This window comes from Poecile atricapillus, chromosome Z (genome assembly GCF_030490865.1).
Source record: "Poecile atricapillus isolate bPoeAtr1 chromosome Z, bPoeAtr1.hap1, whole genome shotgun sequence".
NCBI classification, from domain to species: Eukaryota; Metazoa; Chordata; class Aves; order Passeriformes; family Paridae; genus Poecile; species Poecile atricapillus.
The window spans coordinates 119,006,892-119,026,154 of NC_081289.1; the positions used below are offsets into that span (position 1 = coordinate 119,006,892).

Here is a 19,263-nt window from a genome sequence, read left to right on the forward strand (position 1 = left end):
CCATTGAAGGACACAATGAAAAGAGAGGAACATTTAGTGACTCCATAACCTCACTTCCCACTACTAAAAGGAAAGATGTGACAGCTCTTTTTAAACAGCTAATTATTTCTTGAAGAGAAAGTGGTCTGGACACAGCATCAGAAAGAAACAGTTACTTTCTGGCTTGTCCTAAGCCCAGGGCGCATCAAAGTAGACCTTAACCCTTAAATAGGTTCCAAAGCAAGCACAGTAGGTAGGGTCTTTCAAAACTGAACCTAGGTAGTAACTGCTCAGCTTGTCTGAAAATGAAATGTCTAGCTGAACATATATATTTGACTTAGGAAATAGTTTGTAATCTGTTCTGGAAAAAATCTCTTGTGTGAAGGCAATTATTTGCCAAAATTATAAAGGGTAGAATAGGTTTTAAGTTGCAATTACTAACTCTACACTAAGATTTAACCATAACCATTACATCATATTCAGCACGTTACAACCTTTTACTGTGACCATAAAAAAGATAAAAAGTTATTTCTCCAAATGGATGGTAAGAAATTATAATGAAATTTTTATTTCAAGAGTTATGACAATCTTTGTAAATTATGAATAAAAGAAGAGTCAGCACCTCCTGAGTAGTTATTCCTAACTACCTTACCTCATTTTCTTCTTCATGCTCCAGTATAGCTTGTAGGAATGCTCTCCTTTCATGGCTTGAAGATTTCTGATCAAACATTCCTGCCTGAATAACTTTTTGATCTACATTCAGCTTATACTTTGCCGCAGCAAGTATCTTCTCTTCCACACTGTTCACAGTGCACAGCCGCAGGACTCTAACTTCATTCTGCTGACCAATTCGGTGAGCTCTGTCCTGGGCCTGCAAGTCCTATTAGGCAAAGAACACAGAGAGCAATTAAACAGAGAGTGAAGACAGATATTAAAACTCTTCTTAGTCTTGCTTCCCTTACTTTTACATGTGGCCATTGGGTATTATGTGATTTGCAGACATTTGCACAATAGCTGAAAACACACACATAACTATCTACTTCCAAGGATACTGAACTTCCTTACAAGTAAGGAAAAAAGAACGTGGCAAAGGCATAATTCAGCTACCTCTTCTGGCTTTTTAAAATAAGCCAAAATAGTGTAATATCCTCTTTTTCTGATAATCCGTACTTGCTACTAACCACCACGGAATAAGTTCAGTGCTTCAGGCCAAGACTACTGTACTCACATGGTCACCTAATTTCATGAGACAGGTAGTATTCAGCATAGCCTTTGCTGAAGTACTGCAAACTACCAAAGGCTAGGGAGCTGGTTATTATATCCTAAGGGTTAAAGAATGAGTGCAGTTATATATAGGAAGCAGGTTTGTAACACTCCTAGTACTGAGGACACCCCAAGACTCAGATAAACATATATATGCAGGCACAGAATTAGCTCACCAATTCAAACCAAAACATTTCCTGATTGTGGTAGTTCGCCTCACTAATTCCTCTCAAAGCAGCATTTTATCTCTCAGTTGATTTTTTTCCTTTCATTCCAGGATATGTCATCTATTTAAAGAAGGAACTCCAGAAACATCAGGGATTCTTTATACATTTCATGTAGATAAGAAAATAAAAATAACCTGATGAGGATTCCAGTCACTGTCAAAGATTATAACGGTGTCAGCAGCCTGGAGATTTAAGCCTAGCCCTCCAGCCCTTGTACTCAGCAAGAAGATAAAGTATTGTGACCCAGGTTCATTGAACTTCTTTAACAGAGCAGCTCGATCCTCTGATTTTGTTGTGCCTGAAAAAGAAATCAAAAATATCATATAATAAAGAGGTGAATTGAAGTAATATAAATACAAAGTCTGGTGCCAAAAGTATATGTGAAAGGGTTACTTTAGTACACTGCTTTTTGACATCTCTGCCACATTTTCCATAACACTGGCCATGAATGTTTATGTCAACTGCCTATCACACCTGAGACACGGACTTCTAAAGGCCTCTTTAAATGCATTTGTTTTAACATTTCTAAAGTAGATCTTCAAATGTTGGCTAACATTGTTATACCTTTTTATAACTCACATAAATTTAAACTGAAGCTACTATATACAAACAGAAGAGTGCTCTAGTTTTGATTAATGCCTCCTGGCTACAGCAGCATTAAATATTTTTAAAAGCTACTTATATAGAGATTTATCAAAATGTCACTATTTGCCTTCAGAGTAATAGTTAATACCAAAAGACTGCAAATTCCTAAAATGTCCTATCTTGAGGGTGATATATGTATAGAAGATGAAATTATTAATTTATTTTTTTTACTACTACGGTGGGTTGTTCCATAGCTGGCTTCCAGATACACCCTGCTCCCTCCCCAGCTCAGCAGTACATGGGGAGGAAATAAGACAGAAAAGCTCCTGTGCTGAGATGAAGGCAGTTTAATGAAAGTGAAAGGTGTGTATGCAATGTCAGGGAAAGGAATTTATTTTACTTCCCAGCAGCAACCGATGTCCAGCTGCTTTCTGGGAAGCAGGACCTCAGCACCTGTAATGACCAATTGGGAAGACAAATGCCATAACAAGAGACATCCCTGCATCTTCTTCTTTTCCCTCAGTTTTTATTGCTGTTCACAACCCTTTGGTCAGCCTGGGTCAGCTGTCTCATCTGGGTCCCAGTCCAATGCAGCCTACTCGCCTTGGGGGTGATGTGAGAGGCATCTGGAGAAAAAGCCTTGACACTGCAAGGGCTGCTTAGCCAAACACTGGGGTGACACCACTGGTGGTGTTACAAACCCTGCTGAACCAAAAATGCAAAGCACAGCATTACATGGGTCACTAGGAGGAAAATTAACTCCATCCCACCTGTAGCCACCACAATCACACAGCCAAACTGCTGGCCCATTGGTGACACAGTGAACCCCATAATAAGCACATGGATTTTGCTGGAAACACGCCATGTAAGCTGGACAGAACCTGGATAGACTGCATCCCAATATGAAAGGTATCTGTCATTATGAAACTGAAAAAGAAGAAAAAGAGTTCATCTAATTTAATGAATTACCTGAAAAAGACAATGAGGTGTATTTACCATACTGTGTCCTGCCATAAACATTCTGGCATGAAAAAAAATTAATTTAAAAATACATGATGCAAAGTAATCTAAAACATTTAAAATGTAATGTGATTTATCTTTCTTGAATAGAAATGTTAAAACACATGCAGGCCAGAGGTGTGAAGAGGGCTTTGCTAGCATGCTAATGTGTTCTTCAGAAGATTTTGGCATATTCTATGGCAGAGCTATATGGTGATATAGCTCATCTGTGCGTCCACTTCATAACCCCATTTTACATTCAAGGATAATACTGGTTCGACTTCATATCCATTATTATTTGTAAAGGATGAGAATATTTCTTGGTACTACTTTTTCTTCTGAATAAGGAAAGAAGCTAAGAGTCAATTTAAAACACTGTTAAAAATATTCAGAAGAAATTTCAAGTCTCACTTATACTGTTCTCTGTATTTATCTTAAATCATTGCTTCTCTACTAAAAAAAGTATTCTGATAAATGCTGTTAGTCCTACATAATACTATAGTATTACGTGTGAGATAAAACAGTAAGTAAAGATGGTCACTATTAAAGAAGCTCGGTATGAGGCAGAGAGCATCAATGTGGAAGAAGACCAAAATGGAAACTTCTTTCAAACAGGTTTAAAACTCAGGTGGGATAAACTATTTTTAATTCTTCTTTCATAAAATGGTGGGAGTCAATTAGAGAGTCAAATGGAATGGAAAAGAAGTCTGAGATCATCAAGTCCAACCTTTGGTCAAATATCACCTTACCAAGTCGACCATGGCACTAAGTGCTACATCCCATCTTTCCTCAAGCAAGTCCAGGAAGTGTGACTTCCCCAGGTTCCTGAGGACATTCCAATGCCCAACACCCCTTCTGTGAAGAAATGTCTCCTAGTGTCCCACCTGAACCTCCCCTGATGCAGTTTAGGACTCTGTCCTCTTGCCTGTCACTGACTGCCGAGGAAAAGAGCCCAACCCCCAGGTGTGGCTGCACCCTCCTTTAAGGCAGTTGTAGAGAAGGATCAGGTCACCCCTGAGCCTCCTTTTCTCCAGGCTAAACAATTCCAGCTCCCTCGGCTGCTCCTCATAGGGCTTGAGCTCCAGACACTTCCCCAGCACTGCTGCCCTTCTCTGGACACGCTCCAGCACCTCTTTCCTTCCTAAACTGAGGGGCCCAGAAATGACAGGATTTGAGGTGCAGCCTCCGCAGTGCTGAGTACAGGGGACAATCCCTGCCTTGCTCCTGCTGGCCACACCATTGCTGATCCAGGCCAGGATGCCATTGGCCTCCTTGGCCACCTGGGCACTGCTGGCTCCTGTTCAGCTGCTGTCACCAGCACCCTCAGGTCCTTTTCCTCTGGGCAGCTTTCCAGCCACTCTGCCCCAGCCTGTGGCACTGCCTGGGGCTCTTGTGACCCAAGGGCAGGACCCAGCTCTGGGCCTTGTTGAACCTCACAGCACGGCCTTGGCCCATGATCCAGCCTGTCCAGATCCCTCTGCAGAGCCTGCCTGCCCTCCAGCAGATCAACACTCCCATGCAGCTTGGTGTTGTCCGTGAATCTACTGAGAGTACATTCAATCCTTTCATCCAGATCACCCACAAAGATATTGAACATGCAACAGAGACACTGAACAGAATAAAGGTATTACTATCTAAAATGTTTCTAAACCATCTTTTTGTTCGAAGTAATAAAACATATCTATACATGAAGAAATTCAGGCTTTTGATCTTCCTGTGAAATTCTGGCATCAAACTGAAATTCAGCTATTCTGTGAAGAACAGTGGTTGAATTTTAAACAGATAAAAGTGAATTTATTCCATTGGAATTTAGGCCTAACACTGGCTTTATCATCTCTTATAATGAGAATATTTTCAGGCAACTTAGATATCAGTGAAGACTGATTGGGACCCTGGATTTTAAACCCTGTGTGGAAAAGAGACAAGCCTCTAAGCAGCAAATTTACACACAATCTGCATTCCTGGAATAGACTCGAATGTTTGTCAAAATAATGCACTGGCCAAATGGTCTGCAGGTTAAATAGATAAAACACTGAAAGAGACAGAGAAAATTACTTCTACCAATAGAAGCAAAAGTATGTCTTTCTCTGTACCTTGTCTGTAAGAATACAGGAAATTCTAGTAAACTGCCATTGAAGGGCCTTACTGGCATAATTTCATGGTAAATACATTTGCATGATTATGAAATATTATTTTGAACCTGTTTTCACTTTTGTATAGTCACAGCACTGTTATGAAAACACTAGGAGGAGAACCCAGGCCCAAACTAATGAAGGATACTACCTCTTATCTTACTATTTATTATTTTTCTCCATTTAGCTTACCATCGAGACGCAGGTAAAGGAAATTTCGAAATGCAAAGTAGTCTTCCATAATGGTCATGAGTGATGTCATTTGACAGAAAAGAAGCACACGATGGTTAGTAGCTCGTAACTTTGGTAGAATACGATCAAGTAGCTCAAACTTCCCTGAGGCCCGATAAAGTTCAGCTCTGTTGGAGAGAAGCAGCACAGTAAATGCCAGAATAAGCCCACATTTAAAAGTCTGTAGTCATTATCATGTCTGAGTATAACAAAAAGACTAATTTACTTAATCTAAACAAGACTAAAAGTACTTATCTTTCTTTAAAATTGCACATGTTGATTAAAATAAATGCATGTGAAGTCCTGTTTTCCTGATTTTTCTTCAATTACAAAAACTGCTTTCAACAATTCATTTTCCTTATTTATTAAAATAAATGTTATTTCTCAGCTAGGTAAGCATTCTATAAGCTAAGACATTCACCTGCTATTTTGCTTTCAGCTGGCATTAAAAACAAATTTCAATTGCAACTACAGTTACAAATTGTATTCATCAGACATTTGTTGGAAATAACCCCCTTTCCACTCAACTATTGTGCACATGGAAGTGAAATACTGCAAACTGAATTAATATATGGAGATAGTGGCAGGAGTCTGATATAGTATATAGGATATACTCTTTAGCCATACAACCTTAGTCATCCTGAACAGTGTATAGCTTTGACTAGCTATTCTTTTGTCTTCTATGCAAAGAATTGCAAAACCAACTTCTAGCCCTGAAATTCAACCCATTACCCAGAAAATGAATAGAAGTAAACAGAATGTCTAAATCAGTACCACAGTGATACACTTTATAGAAATACACTTCATGCAACTTTTCTCAAACCTTGAGTCTGTACTTTCAAAATACCATTTATCATTAGCAATGGCACAAAATCCAGAAGATACACAGTCCTCTGATATGCATACATCTGTAATCAGCCAAAGATTAAACTGCTTAGGAGACAAGTATTCTGGTATACTAGCTAAGGACAGTCTGGTATTTAAAAAAAAAAAATCATTAACACCTAAAGTTAGGTGGATGTTACACGCTTTTTGTTTAGAAAGCATTCATTAACTTGATAGTTGCACAGAATGTCAAGACAAATAAAGCAAATCTTCTTCATTTCAAATAATGGACGAAATGCTACTTTAATTTGGAAAAGAGATAGTAAAGAAGGAAAAGTAGATGGCATAAGTAACAAAAAAGAAGAAAATCCTAACAGATGTCTTTGAAGAGTCATCCCAATGAATTTCAGATGGTATATTATTTCAAAATAAGAGGAAAGGAAGACACAAGTCTTTTCTGTCTGCCATCCTGAAAGAGACGGATAGTAATGAAAAGATCTTATAATAGTTCTAATACTACTAGATTTTGCTTTACATATGTGCTCTGTATTTTCTCTGCCTTTGTATGGTTTTGTTTTACATATGTACCCTGTACTTCTTCTGCCTCTGTATAAAATGCTTGAGTTTCCTAACATGCATCTTCCAGAAAAAGAATGTGATCATTAGTTCCCATACAACACTATGGACTGCAGGAAAAACAGAGTTACCCGTTAATGACACCATTTGAGTAGCCCAGGTGTTCAGCGAAGGACTCCTGCAAAGTTACAAGCAATAAACATATTACAAACTACACCGAAACCAAAAACAATGCATTCTTATAGAAATCAAATTAAATACTTGAGTATTGTGGTTTGAGTTCAGTGATGTTCATACTCCTGGAAACCACCTTGTAGCAACGGTGTTCTGCTTGATGTTTTCCTGTACTGTTATTTAAAATTCATGATTTGCAGAAGTTACTTATATAGCATACCTTCTACCAGGTTACAAATACTAGAACACTAATTAATTTACACTAATCAGTAGAAGATCCATCTGCAAATTACTCCATTTAATTATTCAGCATGCAAGATCACAAAGAGTGAAAACTACAATACTACTACTACTACTACTACTCATGACCATCATCATCTTAAATCACAACAGGTAATTATTGTATTTTCATAAATTCGGCTATATTCCAGATATCTATGATATTTTCTATCTTTTCAGATATATTCATATACATAGGTCCTATTGAGAGATGTTACACAAATAGTGCATTTTTACTGAAAAAACAAGATGGATGGAATAAAACAATTGTAGTTGACACTGTCAAAAATTAGTAGTCAAATTGTAGAATACAAATATTCTACACATGACATTTTTAACCAGTGCCTATACATAATTAATTTGGTGTATGTGAATAGCAAGTTACTCTGAGTTGTCTTAAATTAATAAAAAAAACCCCTTCACTTTTTAAAGACACTCCTCCATAAAACTGAATACCTTAAAAATAGACTTTGGATTATCAGTTAAAAAATGGCACTTGTTTTTTTCAAATCTGTCCTTTCCAGTATAAATTATGTAGACAGAGAAGTCCCCTCCCACACACATAAGCTTTAACAGCAGTTTTCTATTACCCTAGCCATCTGAATAAAAACAACTCTAAAAATCAAACCTATCAGTCTTACCTCAATGTGCTGGAACATGTAGGGGTGATTGCATATTTTTCGCAATTGCATGATAGTGTTCATAAGAGTTTTTGCTCCGCCTTTTCCCTATGGGTACAAACAATGCAGACCAAACAATTCACTTCTTAACTTATGAATATACCCTTTTACAATATTTTTATCCCAAACCCAAGCACTACATCACTAATAAAAAAACCCAAAACAAAACAAAAAAACCCCCCAATACTCCCCAATAAGAAAAAAACAAACCAGGTGAAACCAAAATAACAAAAATAAAAAAAAATATTGTACAGTTGTCTTGCTATATAAATTCATTTTTCATAACAATGCTCTGTCATGAAAAGAAGAAGACCTGGAAGTAATCCATGAAGTGCACTACATTTCTACCCACAGTATTCTTGGTGGGAAGCAGAAAGCAGATCATCTACTGTCCTGATTATTTATACTGTTATTATGAAGTTATACAAACTCCAGTGTGTCTAAAGCCTACAACAGGAAGTAATTCTAGCTGGATTCTTTTCAATTGCACAGTAATGTCTCCAGTCTGTTAACTCAATATATGTGTTTCTCACTCCAGGCCGAGTAAAACATCAGGACGCAGTACTAAAATGTTAAAGCTCACCAAATTCATGAGTAATCTTATTATTTAAGGAAGTATATTATCAAAAATACACTACAGTTAATCTTGTAGAACCAAGACACTCATCAGATAAGTCAGGTGTGCCAGACCAAACTGTATGGTTAAAAACTAACTGCAGCTGGTCAGTGTAAGTTTGAGAACATTTTATCACATTAACATTGGTAAAAACGTGTTGCTTTCAAAGGCCATTTTGTTTTGTTGCCATTTTATAAAAATGTAATCAGAGAGGCATCAATATTCCAAGCTTACTATATGACTAATTCAGATTTATTTTAAAAATCTCAGCCAAAACAATTTACCAATTTTGAGCTGTAAACTAGGGGAAAATACAGTACTTAATTATAATATATATTAGCATTACTCCAGTCTTTTCTGGGAAGTACACTGAAATCATAACTTTTAGCTAGAGAACAGATTATCCATTTGAAGTGGGCACTTCATGTATTTAAAACCTTGTTTTGCTCTTTCCAAGATTGTCCCTGATTTTCCCAAAAAAGCAGTTCATATTTGTTATAAAAATAATTTCCTAGAGCTTTCCATCTGCGCGAGTTGTCTCTTATCTCAGCTGGGTCCAGGCCAGAGCTGCAGAAAGACAAGATTTTTTCCTAACACAATAGTTGTTTGACCATGGAAGCCAAGCAGTCTTAATAACCACTTTCCTCTGCTGACAACAGGTAGCAGTGATAGGAGAGCTTAATTTGACATTTAAAGATAAAAACTAGTTAAGAGAGGGTCGCACAAACAGAAAAGTTTTAGCTCCTTGGGGAGAGAGGAAGCAAGGGAAGTGTTCAGAAGACAGAAAAGGCAATTTTGACTGGTTAATCAGTTAGAGAAACAGGTAGGACAAAATGCACAAAAGCATCTGAGCAGATGAAAGAAAGACCAGAAAAGGAAGTAGAAAACTGTGATACAAAATGAAATTTTTAGGACAAATACAAAGACATCAAACTGCAAAACTGCATTAAAAATACAACTGAGGAACATGAATTAATGTCTAAAAAGTGTTCAGACTATGAAGATGCATTTCAGTATTCAGTGAAAAAGAACCCTTTTTCTGGAGTTTAATTAAGCATCAGTAAAGAAAACAATTTGACTGCAACAAACTAGAAAGGTAAGATAAGATACTGAATAGAAAAATCACCTATAGTACCAATGCAACATGAAAAAGGATTATGGAAAGATTGTATGTGCACTGCATCAGCAATATACACACAAGAGGGTGCAAACTGAAACTCTTACATTCTAGATATTCTGCAGTGTCTGTTGAAAGTATTTCACTTTTACTGCAATATTTCAAATTTGTTATCATGTGGAAAGTTGATGAATGGCAATTTCTTTACTCTGTATTGACTGGATCAACCCCATGACAGCATAATCAGCATTTACTAATACAAAGTCTAAATCTGAGATATGACTTTGAATGTTATTGATCTCTTAAAGAGTTTTGTCACCAACAGATGTTGTAAGGATGAATGCAAGTATACAGTCCTAACTGACTGAAACAAGACTTAACTCATAGCTCTGAAAGACAAGATAAATGACCTTCTGTAGCCACCACTGCCACAATCACAATTATTCAGATATATTATTGAACTAAGCTCAGCCAAGGAAAATGCAGTTTTCTCTCAAACAGGGCCTGTTTGCAGAAAGGCACCACAACTGTATTGAATACAAGCAGTATCTTCTCCTGTGAATAGCTGCAGTCTTGTAACTGAAAGGTATGACTGAAATTTCTCTTCCAATGAGAGATACCTGCAGTAAGAGTCTACACATTAATTTTATAAAACAGAAATCATATTGTTAACAGATTTAGTCATAATATATGATTTCCTTCATAGTCTTTCTTTTGTACCTTCTTGTCCTTTTCGGAACCATCTGTGAGAAGGATTCCCTTGGCTTGCATGTGACGGTACAGGATCTTTTGAAGAGCTGACATGTCACATTTGATCACATATTCCACCTGGTATAAAAAAACCCCAAAAATCATAAACACACTGACATAATAATGTTAGAAGGATCTAACTGCAGGTTCTTGCCATTCTAAAACTAATAAAAAAAAAACTACTACTAATCTTTTATCTGTACCATAACACCTTACCTGTACCACAACACCACATAAAGTTTCAATGACCAGCAATCCAACTGCAAGCACAGAAATGAGTACCTCAAAAGGGCTATCCATGAGTCACAGCTGCAGTGAGACAGTTGGATCCTAAGGATGCAACTGCAGGATTACCAAACTTACTTTATTTCTCACTCTGTTAAGTTTTAAAATCTAAAAAATAATTTAAAATTAATTTTATCTTTAACTTGTAACTGAAGAAGTATTTTATGTTTAATAACCAATGGCACTTATTGAGTCTGTTAAGTATTATAAAAATAACCAGCAAAGCATCAGAAAATATCATCGCTGTATATCTAGCAATTAAGAATCCCTCACAGAGTTTAACAGGCATGTTTATCTAGACTGTCACAGAAATACACCATTTTGTCAACATCCATTAAAACACAGGGAATTAATACAGTACCGTATGACTCCTACATTCAGCCTGACTTGTTCAGCTTTGTAAAACTACATTTAGTTTTTAACTGCATAATAGATTTTAAAACGGTAACAAAAAGACTTCACACACCAATTTTATGTGTTTTTTTCTATTGCCCATTGTACAGATTATAATCACTATGATTTTAGTAAATTATGTCAAATAAAAGCTGTAACATAACCATCCTAGTAGCTAGAAACCTTTCAAGGTGTGAAAAAAAGACAATGCATATATTCCTAATGCTGAATAAATAAACCAGAAGAAAATTAACAAGTTATTTTCTTCTCAGGAAGACAGGAGTATTAACTTCATGAAGAGAAGTGACTTTCTTCAATGGCTTCTTCACCAATATTTGCAAGAGCAAATGAACCTGATAAGCAGCCTTCGGTCCCCAAGTTCAATCCTCATGGCTAGATAAACTCCTTTTTTCAAGATAATGGCAACAAAAAGAAACATGGTGTTCTGAGTATGAGTGTGTATGAGTATGCAGCTTGAAAATTTTTCCTCTGCAATGCCTATTATTTGATTTATCAAATACAGTGGCTTGATTTCAGTATTGTTTTCAAATACAAGCATATTTTATTCTCAAATAAATGCTTCTGAGGGCACTGAGAATTTGACATTTGAAGGAAGAGAAATTTGCAACAGTAGTAGTGCTGACATGATTATAAAGATGAAAAATAACTTCAAAATGCCTTACTTTGTATTGTCTCTAAGCATCTATACAGAGTTCTTCATTCATTTAGCTAGTCGGTTCATAACACATTTTACAAATAGTTCAGTTTGGTATGGTTTTAATCCAGTTTACCTTAAAACCAGCTTATCCTTATCACACCTTCAAAGTTACTTTTTTCAAATTTTAGTTGTTGTTGCTATTTTGGGAAGAGGGATGTAGAATTACAGAGGAGGACATAGTGGGACAAGATGAGTTACCCAGAAATAAAAACCTTTACCTTTGAAAGCAGAAAATAATTTTATGTTCTGAATTAAAATGCCACTAGTTAAAAATATTTGTGCAATTTCAACAAGACACTTCACACAACTCCTGGAATGATAATAGAGGACCAAATTGTGCCAGCTTTATAAAGTGCAGTAGTCCTTCGGAAATTTCAGTGAACTAACTTCAACCCAGTGTAATGAGGATGGTACAGGACAGAATTTTATCCTCAGTGTATGGCTGACTTACAAATTCAAACCAGACTCTAATGCAAAGAAGTTGCCTATCTCACAGTGGCTACAACAAAGGCATTTAAGGCTGGTGAGGAATCCTGAGAATTCAGACACTTCAGGTAATCAGGCTTCCTCAGTGGCCAGCTCTCTCTGAAGAGGTATAAACAAACACTAAAGAAGTCCTCTTCTGCAAAATAAATCTGAAAACGGGACATTAGTTAATGCTTAGACAGAATATTAATCAATCTCCTTCCAAAACTCCTCTCATTGCGTACCTTTTCTGGCAGCTGAGACTCAACCTCCTTCTTCAGTCTTCTCAGCAAGAAGGGCCGAAGCACTTTATGGAGACGACGGATGATCAGAATAGTTTCTTCCTCATTTAAGTCCACCTGAAGAAGTTTATAATAGTCACTACAAGGAAGTTCAAATATATTTGGTAATGTCTTCTCTCACATGGAAAGTTAAGAATCTGCAATAATTATTTGCATCTTACAACTAAACTGACTCAGAGTCAAAAAGTACACTTTAAACATTGAAACTATAAAAAAGGAGTCTTTTATTTCTGTTAAATCCCCAAGTACCAGTGCAGGTTCAAACACTAATCCCTTCTGTGTAGGTTCTCTTCTGCTTTTATCAAAGTGGTTTATTTCAGATATTTAAAAAAAAACACTGCCACAGTACCCTTTCTCCAGTCATGGCAAATGGAGCATTGAACCACTGTTCAAAGGTGCTGCAGCTCTTGAAAATGGTTGGAAGAAGGAAATTGAGAAGAGCCCAAAGTTCAGGCAATTTGTTCTGCAAAGGAGTCCCAGTCAGCAGAATTCGCCGAGGGGCCACATAGTGAGTATTCAAGACCTGAGTCAGCTTGCAGTGATGGTTCTTCATCCTATGGCCCTCATCTACTATCATGTACTTCCACCGAATCTGAAAGAAAAAGAAAAGTTGGCAAAGTTAGAACAGGCCAGATTTTGTCAAGTTCCTCCCAACAAGTATAGAACAAAAATACTTAAAGCCTGACACACCCATCAGTCTCAACCTTGAGGAAAGCCAAATTAAACATCAAGCAACTATCAGTGTCCTTGCTGGCAACAAACACAGAGACAAACACTAGGTACGCTCAACCTGATGTTGAATTCTGACTGGAACTGAAACAGCTAACAGCAGTGTCCTTCCATTTCTGGGAAAGAGATTAGAATGACTGGCTCTCAAGGTCAGAATATGATTCACAGTGGAAGAAAGAAACCACATAAACTGCAAATAAATCTGTCTGCAACAGTAACCTTGACAGTAGACCAAAAGTATTTTCAGATAAAGTATGCTCAAAAACAACAGCAACCCTGAATTTTATTTTGCTTCAGCTGGTCCTATGTTTTTACTTGAGAAGAAAGCAGCATAATTAAAATCATCTCAGTTACTGAATTTTCAACTAAAGTTTCTATTTTTTTAATACGAAATCTTAAATGCAGTCACAACAGATGTTGAAAGCTGTTGTTCCAGCTCTCTGCTACCACCCATACTACATCATGGACACTCAACACAAGTGCCACACTGACCATATGACTAGGAAAACCTGCATTTGTACTTTTACAGATGCTACCTATTTCCTTCTCCCAGGACAGGATGAGTGGCATAGTGCTATCCTTCCTATCTTTCAGAAAGAGTGCAAAAAATAAAGGAAAAGGTACATTATGTAGTCTCAAGCTATTTCTAAGCATTCAGAATGATGCTAGGAAAATGCACTGCCTTTTTATTAGAGGACAAGCAAGTAAAATGCAGCAAATGCAGTATGTAATAGATGAAGTGAAAATGAACAACAAAACCACAGGAGGACCAATGTGGTTTCTCGGTATAGCAATATACCTCTGCTTTGTATGCACATGGACATGCTTCACAGTACAGTTTTTTTAAATTCATTATATTTGATATCCAGCTGTAGAGAGACAGTGAGCCCCTAAGAACTGCAATGTGTAGACTCTTTAGTCTAGATACCAAATTCATGAAATAGGAAACTATTTAGCTATGTAGGGAAAAGTGACTATGTAGCTGGAAGGGCCCTAATAAGTGTGAGCTCCAGAACAGAAATAACAGAAAAAGTTAAAAGTCACTGACACAGATTAGGCTAAGTATTACACAGAGGTGAAAACAGACATGTTCTTCCAAGGACAGGCAGGTATATAGTACAGACAGAATTACAGAACTGCACAAAGGAATTAGTCCCCTGACCACATTAAGGAAAATCCTAGTGTTTACATAAGGAAGAGCTGTGACTGAGTAGTTCAATCATAAACCGAGGAACAGGAATGTAAATCAAAGGGTTAACTTCTATTGAAGGATGAAACAACTGAGAATTTGCCTATAAAACAAAAATCTGTTTTGTGGTATGCACCATTTGAAGGTCTGGGTCTTGTTGTAAAGAGATAATATTTCAAATTACCTTAGCAAGGATATGTTTGTCCTTTATTATGTACTCATAAGTAGTTAAAAGAACATTAAATTTTCCACTTCGAAGCTGAGGAACAAGTGAGCGGCGCATTGCAGGTGTACCCTAAAAGAGAGACGTGTGTGAGTTGTTATTCTTTGACGAAGAAGAAACATTGTTTTTATGAATGAGCAGACAATAAGCAACCACATGAACCTGCAATCCTACCATACTGTAATACATTGATATAATTCCAGACCTTCTCAGAGCACTTTCCCTAAATTGCTGCTAGGCTGTAAAGCTGCTTATGGAATTCATGGAAATATAAAGCCAGTGGTCTGGTCTCCCTACAAATTGCTTGGCTTTAGCAATACTCAGTAGCCACACAAGAAAGTATTTAGCTAGGAATAAAATGTTAGGTAGTTACGATTCCTAACTCTCAGCAGAAGCTTTCCAAATGTGATAATTTACAATTTTATTCTGCATTTTGTACAATGATTTACAGTTGTCTTACTTCTACAGTCTTTCACAGTTTATGACAGCCTTCTTAGTACGATTAACTCATACTGCTTAGTACCTGATACGCATAACAAAACCTGATGAGCAGATAGTTTAAAGGCTTGCAGAGACAGAGGAAAAACTGTCTCTACTTCTCATTCCTTCAATTCTACAGTCATATAAAAAGCAAATCAAACCTTGTAAGATATCTTCACCACAGAAGGAGCCCATTTGTCAAATTCGTATGTCCAATTGGATAAAGTCCTATCATAGAGATTATAGAGAAAAAGTAACATGTTTCATCATCTGTGGATCAAACTTTATAAATGTTTCCAAGTGGTTGCCAGCTTTTCAACACATTTTATGTAATCAACCCCCAAAAATAGCAACATATTTTAAAAACGCACTTCATATACTGCAATAAAATACAAGCATCTCAGAGGGAAGTAACCAGAGAAGAATGTGTGAAACACTCATTCAGCTTATATTCAGGGCCCTTTTTGAAACCCGTAAAAGTAGTGTTTTACATGCACCTTTATACTTTGGAATACATTAACGATAAGAAAAGTATTTCTGGACAAAAAATAGATTTGTAAGTTCTTCTATACTAGACTTATCATCCAAAAATGGTCATTGCAGCTTTTCAAATGCAGCCCAGTGAAACTGATAATGACTTTGTCTGTGCTCTACTTGAGCAGAACTACTCGTAGTGCCACCACTGCCACTGTGAGGATCTGTTTCTGTTGTTTCATCCCAATAAAAAAGTTGCTATAGTGAAGCTAATTGCTATCATGAGACAACAGTCAAAAGTAACCTTGAGGTTTTTCAGCTTGCTTTCTTTTTTCCCTTCTTAGTGGACCAGTGATGGCAGCAATACTAGCAATGCATAAAAGGCAGAGAAAGGCAGCTTTTAAAATGTATATATACAAAAAAGAACTTTCAGCACCTCTCACTTTAAAAAAAACAACACTACAGAACTTAAAAGAAATCAGATTTTTACTGTGCCCACATGAAAATTAACATTAATAACACTCCCCCTATTTTTCTTTCGTAGACCTTCTCTCAGGTGTTTCTTTTCAAACTAAGTTTATAACTTGTATTCATACAATAAGGCATGCCTGATAGTTATTCAGTTACCACTGCAGCACAGCCAGAAGACAGGACACCTCAAAAGAAATCAAGAGATGACCACAAATCAAATTTATCCTAATTCTAGAAAAAATTTTCATGCTCAGTACAGTTGGTGGACAAATTAGCTAATGAAATTACCAGGGATCCTCTCAACATCAATCAAGTCAATTACACATAAAAATCCTCAACATCCTATAAGAGTTCCACAATGACTGATATTTTCCATTCGAGCCACTAAAACCCACACCTGACCTTTGGAGAAAGGAAAATATATTAAAATAAATTTATAAAATAAGCAGCATTATGGAAAGCTAAGGAAAAGCAAAAAGGGAGGCAGCACAATAAACAATCATAATCTGCACACCTGACAATAGTGTGTTTATAAATCAAGGCTACATATATGCAGGGCTACCTACACAGTAATTAAAAGTTCAACCTCATTAAAGCATGCTTGCATGATATCAGATGAGGCACCAGCTGCTTAAAGAATTAAGCAGCATATTTTTAATATCAGAGTTAAAAGCTGAAAGGTGAAGTGCATGCATGAAATAGGAAAGAAAAAACATCCCCCTCTTTTGGCTTAACCATGAATTGCAGTAAATTCAGTACAGTTTGCCAAAATTAATAGCATCAAGTGTTTTACCAGCTTTCTGGTTTTGCCAGTGTGCTGTGCTCCAAATAAACCAATCTGCCATGCTTAGAACAACAATGCCAGAATGAGACCTGTTACTTACGACAAGGGAACAATGATGAGATAGGGGCCATTGAGTCTTTTGTGCTCCATTAGGTAAGTGATGAGAGCAATAGTCTGTATTGTCTTTCCTAGTCCCATTTCATCTGCTAAAATTCCATTCAGATTGTTATTATAGAGAGAAACCATCCATTCCAGTCCTTGGAGCTGAAACAAAGAGTAAGAGTCTTAGTTATTTAAAACCCACAAAATGAATTAATAATAAATCAGCAGTATGGAACTAATGTTCTGATGTCCCTGTCTACTCACAAGCTGGACTTCCTTTAGTAATACTATATGCATGGGGACCCCTGCGTATCTTTACATGGAAATCATCATTCCTGCTTAAAACACTCTGTAAGATGAAGTCAGATTTCATGTAGAAAGGTTTTTCTACCGCACACAAAGCAACAGAGGCACTCATAGTAAGGCTGAGAAACACCACTGTAGGTATTGGTTCTTCAATTTCAACACTCTCAAATTCTAAAACTTTCTGTGTGTATTTCATGAGAATTGCTTGTATCGATTAAAATCTTTCAAAACCAAACTTGTCCAAACTGCACCAAACACGTAAGCCTCACACTTGCTAACTGTATCACTGCTATGCTAAAGCTCTTGTAGCACGAGTCCACTTAGTATCTGCCATCTAAAACTCCACATCAGAGTAGGCCACCTTTGTCCAAATATGCATTGTGTATAAAATTCCAGGGCTGCAAGGAAGCCAAAGTTCTGTAGCTTAGCAATGTCTATATAACAGAATTTCATACTCCAAGGAATACTGCTAGAAAGCACTATTCAATTGTCAGGCAGATATCCAACATGTGTGTATCACAGTACTGATGGACATGTGAAGTTTCTGCTTCTCATATCCAGAGTTTTGGTGTGTCTCATGCATGGAGAGACACACCAAATGGAAATTAGGTGGCCTGAGAAAGTTCAGAGGGAAAACTCTACAATACACTCCTGAAGTAATCATCTGTTCTCTCTGCAAGAGAGTATCCAAAATAATAATGCCAATATACTGGCTTTACATACATGTGGACAGATTCATATTTACTTTTAAGTCATCCAGAGCTAACTGGAATCTGTAGTGTCACTGTATGGCCCATGTACAAAGTCGCTTCAGAATCGAGTAGAGGAAAGCTATCTTGTCTGCGTCATTATTCTTTATGTCGAGATATATATATATATATATATATATATATATATATATATATACACACACATTGCTCTGACTAGAGAAAAGATGCAGGTTGTTGGAGTTAACTAGAAAGTTGTATGACAGCAGAAGTGTAGAAAATATGCATCAAGGACATTTTCAATTACATGTCAATCTAGCTTATATCAAAATATCAAAGTTCTTAGTTACCAAACCCAGTTAAAGTCTGTGAAGAACATGTGACACCAACCTCCTTTTTCTTATTTTCAAATTTTATCACTTCCCCAAAATATTAGGACCTTAATTAAAAAATAACATTCTAAACTTTAAACTATTGGAAGAAGGAAAACACTGTTAATCCACCACAAATTAAAATGGTAAAAATATGAAATTACAAGTCAAAGAGAAGGATACCAAAATCAAAATATTATTCACCTACAATGAAGAGAAAGTTTGTATTATTCAAGCAATATGTATGTAGCATTATCTGTGATGGGTGTCATTGCTATGTCCATGCTTCCAAATTGTAACCTACTAGAGCCTTTTTATTTTTTTTAACCAATTTTCAGTTTGCCATTTGAAATACCACACTGAAATGTTGGGCATAATTCCAAGTTCTAGGTATTTTATTGTTTTAATGATTTCTTACCTGATAATGTTTTAATGTGCCATTAATAAGAAGGGAAGACTGCTTTTCCACCCTTTCGGTGATTGCATGAGCAACAGTGTAGTAGGACTGAGACCCTCTAGCACTATATTGCATGCTATATTCATCATCCACATCTTGTTTGGCTGTCCTGGAAAGCAGAAAAGGAATTTGAGTGAATTCCTACAAACAAGTATTTTCTGCCATGGCTTACATAGATACATCTAAAGGAACAGTTCAAGTCGTCAGCTGTGAGTGAGGTGACTAGACCAAAGGGTGCAAGACTATAAAGAGTATAGACTATACAGAGTACAGTAAAGACTATAAAGAGTATTAAATGATCATATTGCTTCTCCTGCAGATATTTATCCCAGATACAACAAATCACTTCAATTTAGAGAAAGCTACTCTTGTGA

General features: G+C 36.7%; 1 protein-coding gene across 6 annotated transcripts in view; it reads right to left on the reverse strand.

Moving 5' to 3' along the window:
- The window catches only part of SMARCA2 (SWI/SNF related, matrix associated, actin dependent regulator of chromatin, subfamily a, member 2), a 119,502-nt gene that overhangs the window by 46,402 nt on the left and 53,837 nt on the right, over positions 1-19,263 (reverse strand). For all 6 annotated transcript variants that reach the window (XM_058827106.1, XM_058827110.1, XM_058827109.1 and 3 more), the window contains 12 exons: positions 18,851-18,998; positions 17,047-17,210; positions 15,379-15,445; positions 14,699-14,809; positions 12,946-13,188; positions 12,540-12,653; positions 10,404-10,511; positions 7,912-7,998; positions 6,949-6,995; positions 5,378-5,544; positions 1,604-1,767; positions 632-859 (listed from right to left, as the gene is read on the reverse strand). In XM_058827106.1, the coding sequence (XP_058683089.1) occupies positions 632-859; positions 1,604-1,767; positions 5,378-5,544; positions 6,949-6,995; positions 7,912-7,998; positions 10,404-10,511; positions 12,540-12,653; positions 12,946-13,188; positions 14,699-14,809; positions 15,379-15,445; positions 17,047-17,210; positions 18,851-18,998 (1,648 nt within the window). The remainder of the gene's footprint in view (positions 1-631; positions 860-1,603; positions 1,768-5,377; positions 5,545-6,948; positions 6,996-7,911; positions 7,999-10,403; positions 10,512-12,539; positions 12,654-12,945; positions 13,189-14,698; positions 14,810-15,378; positions 15,446-17,046; positions 17,211-18,850; positions 18,999-19,263) is intronic.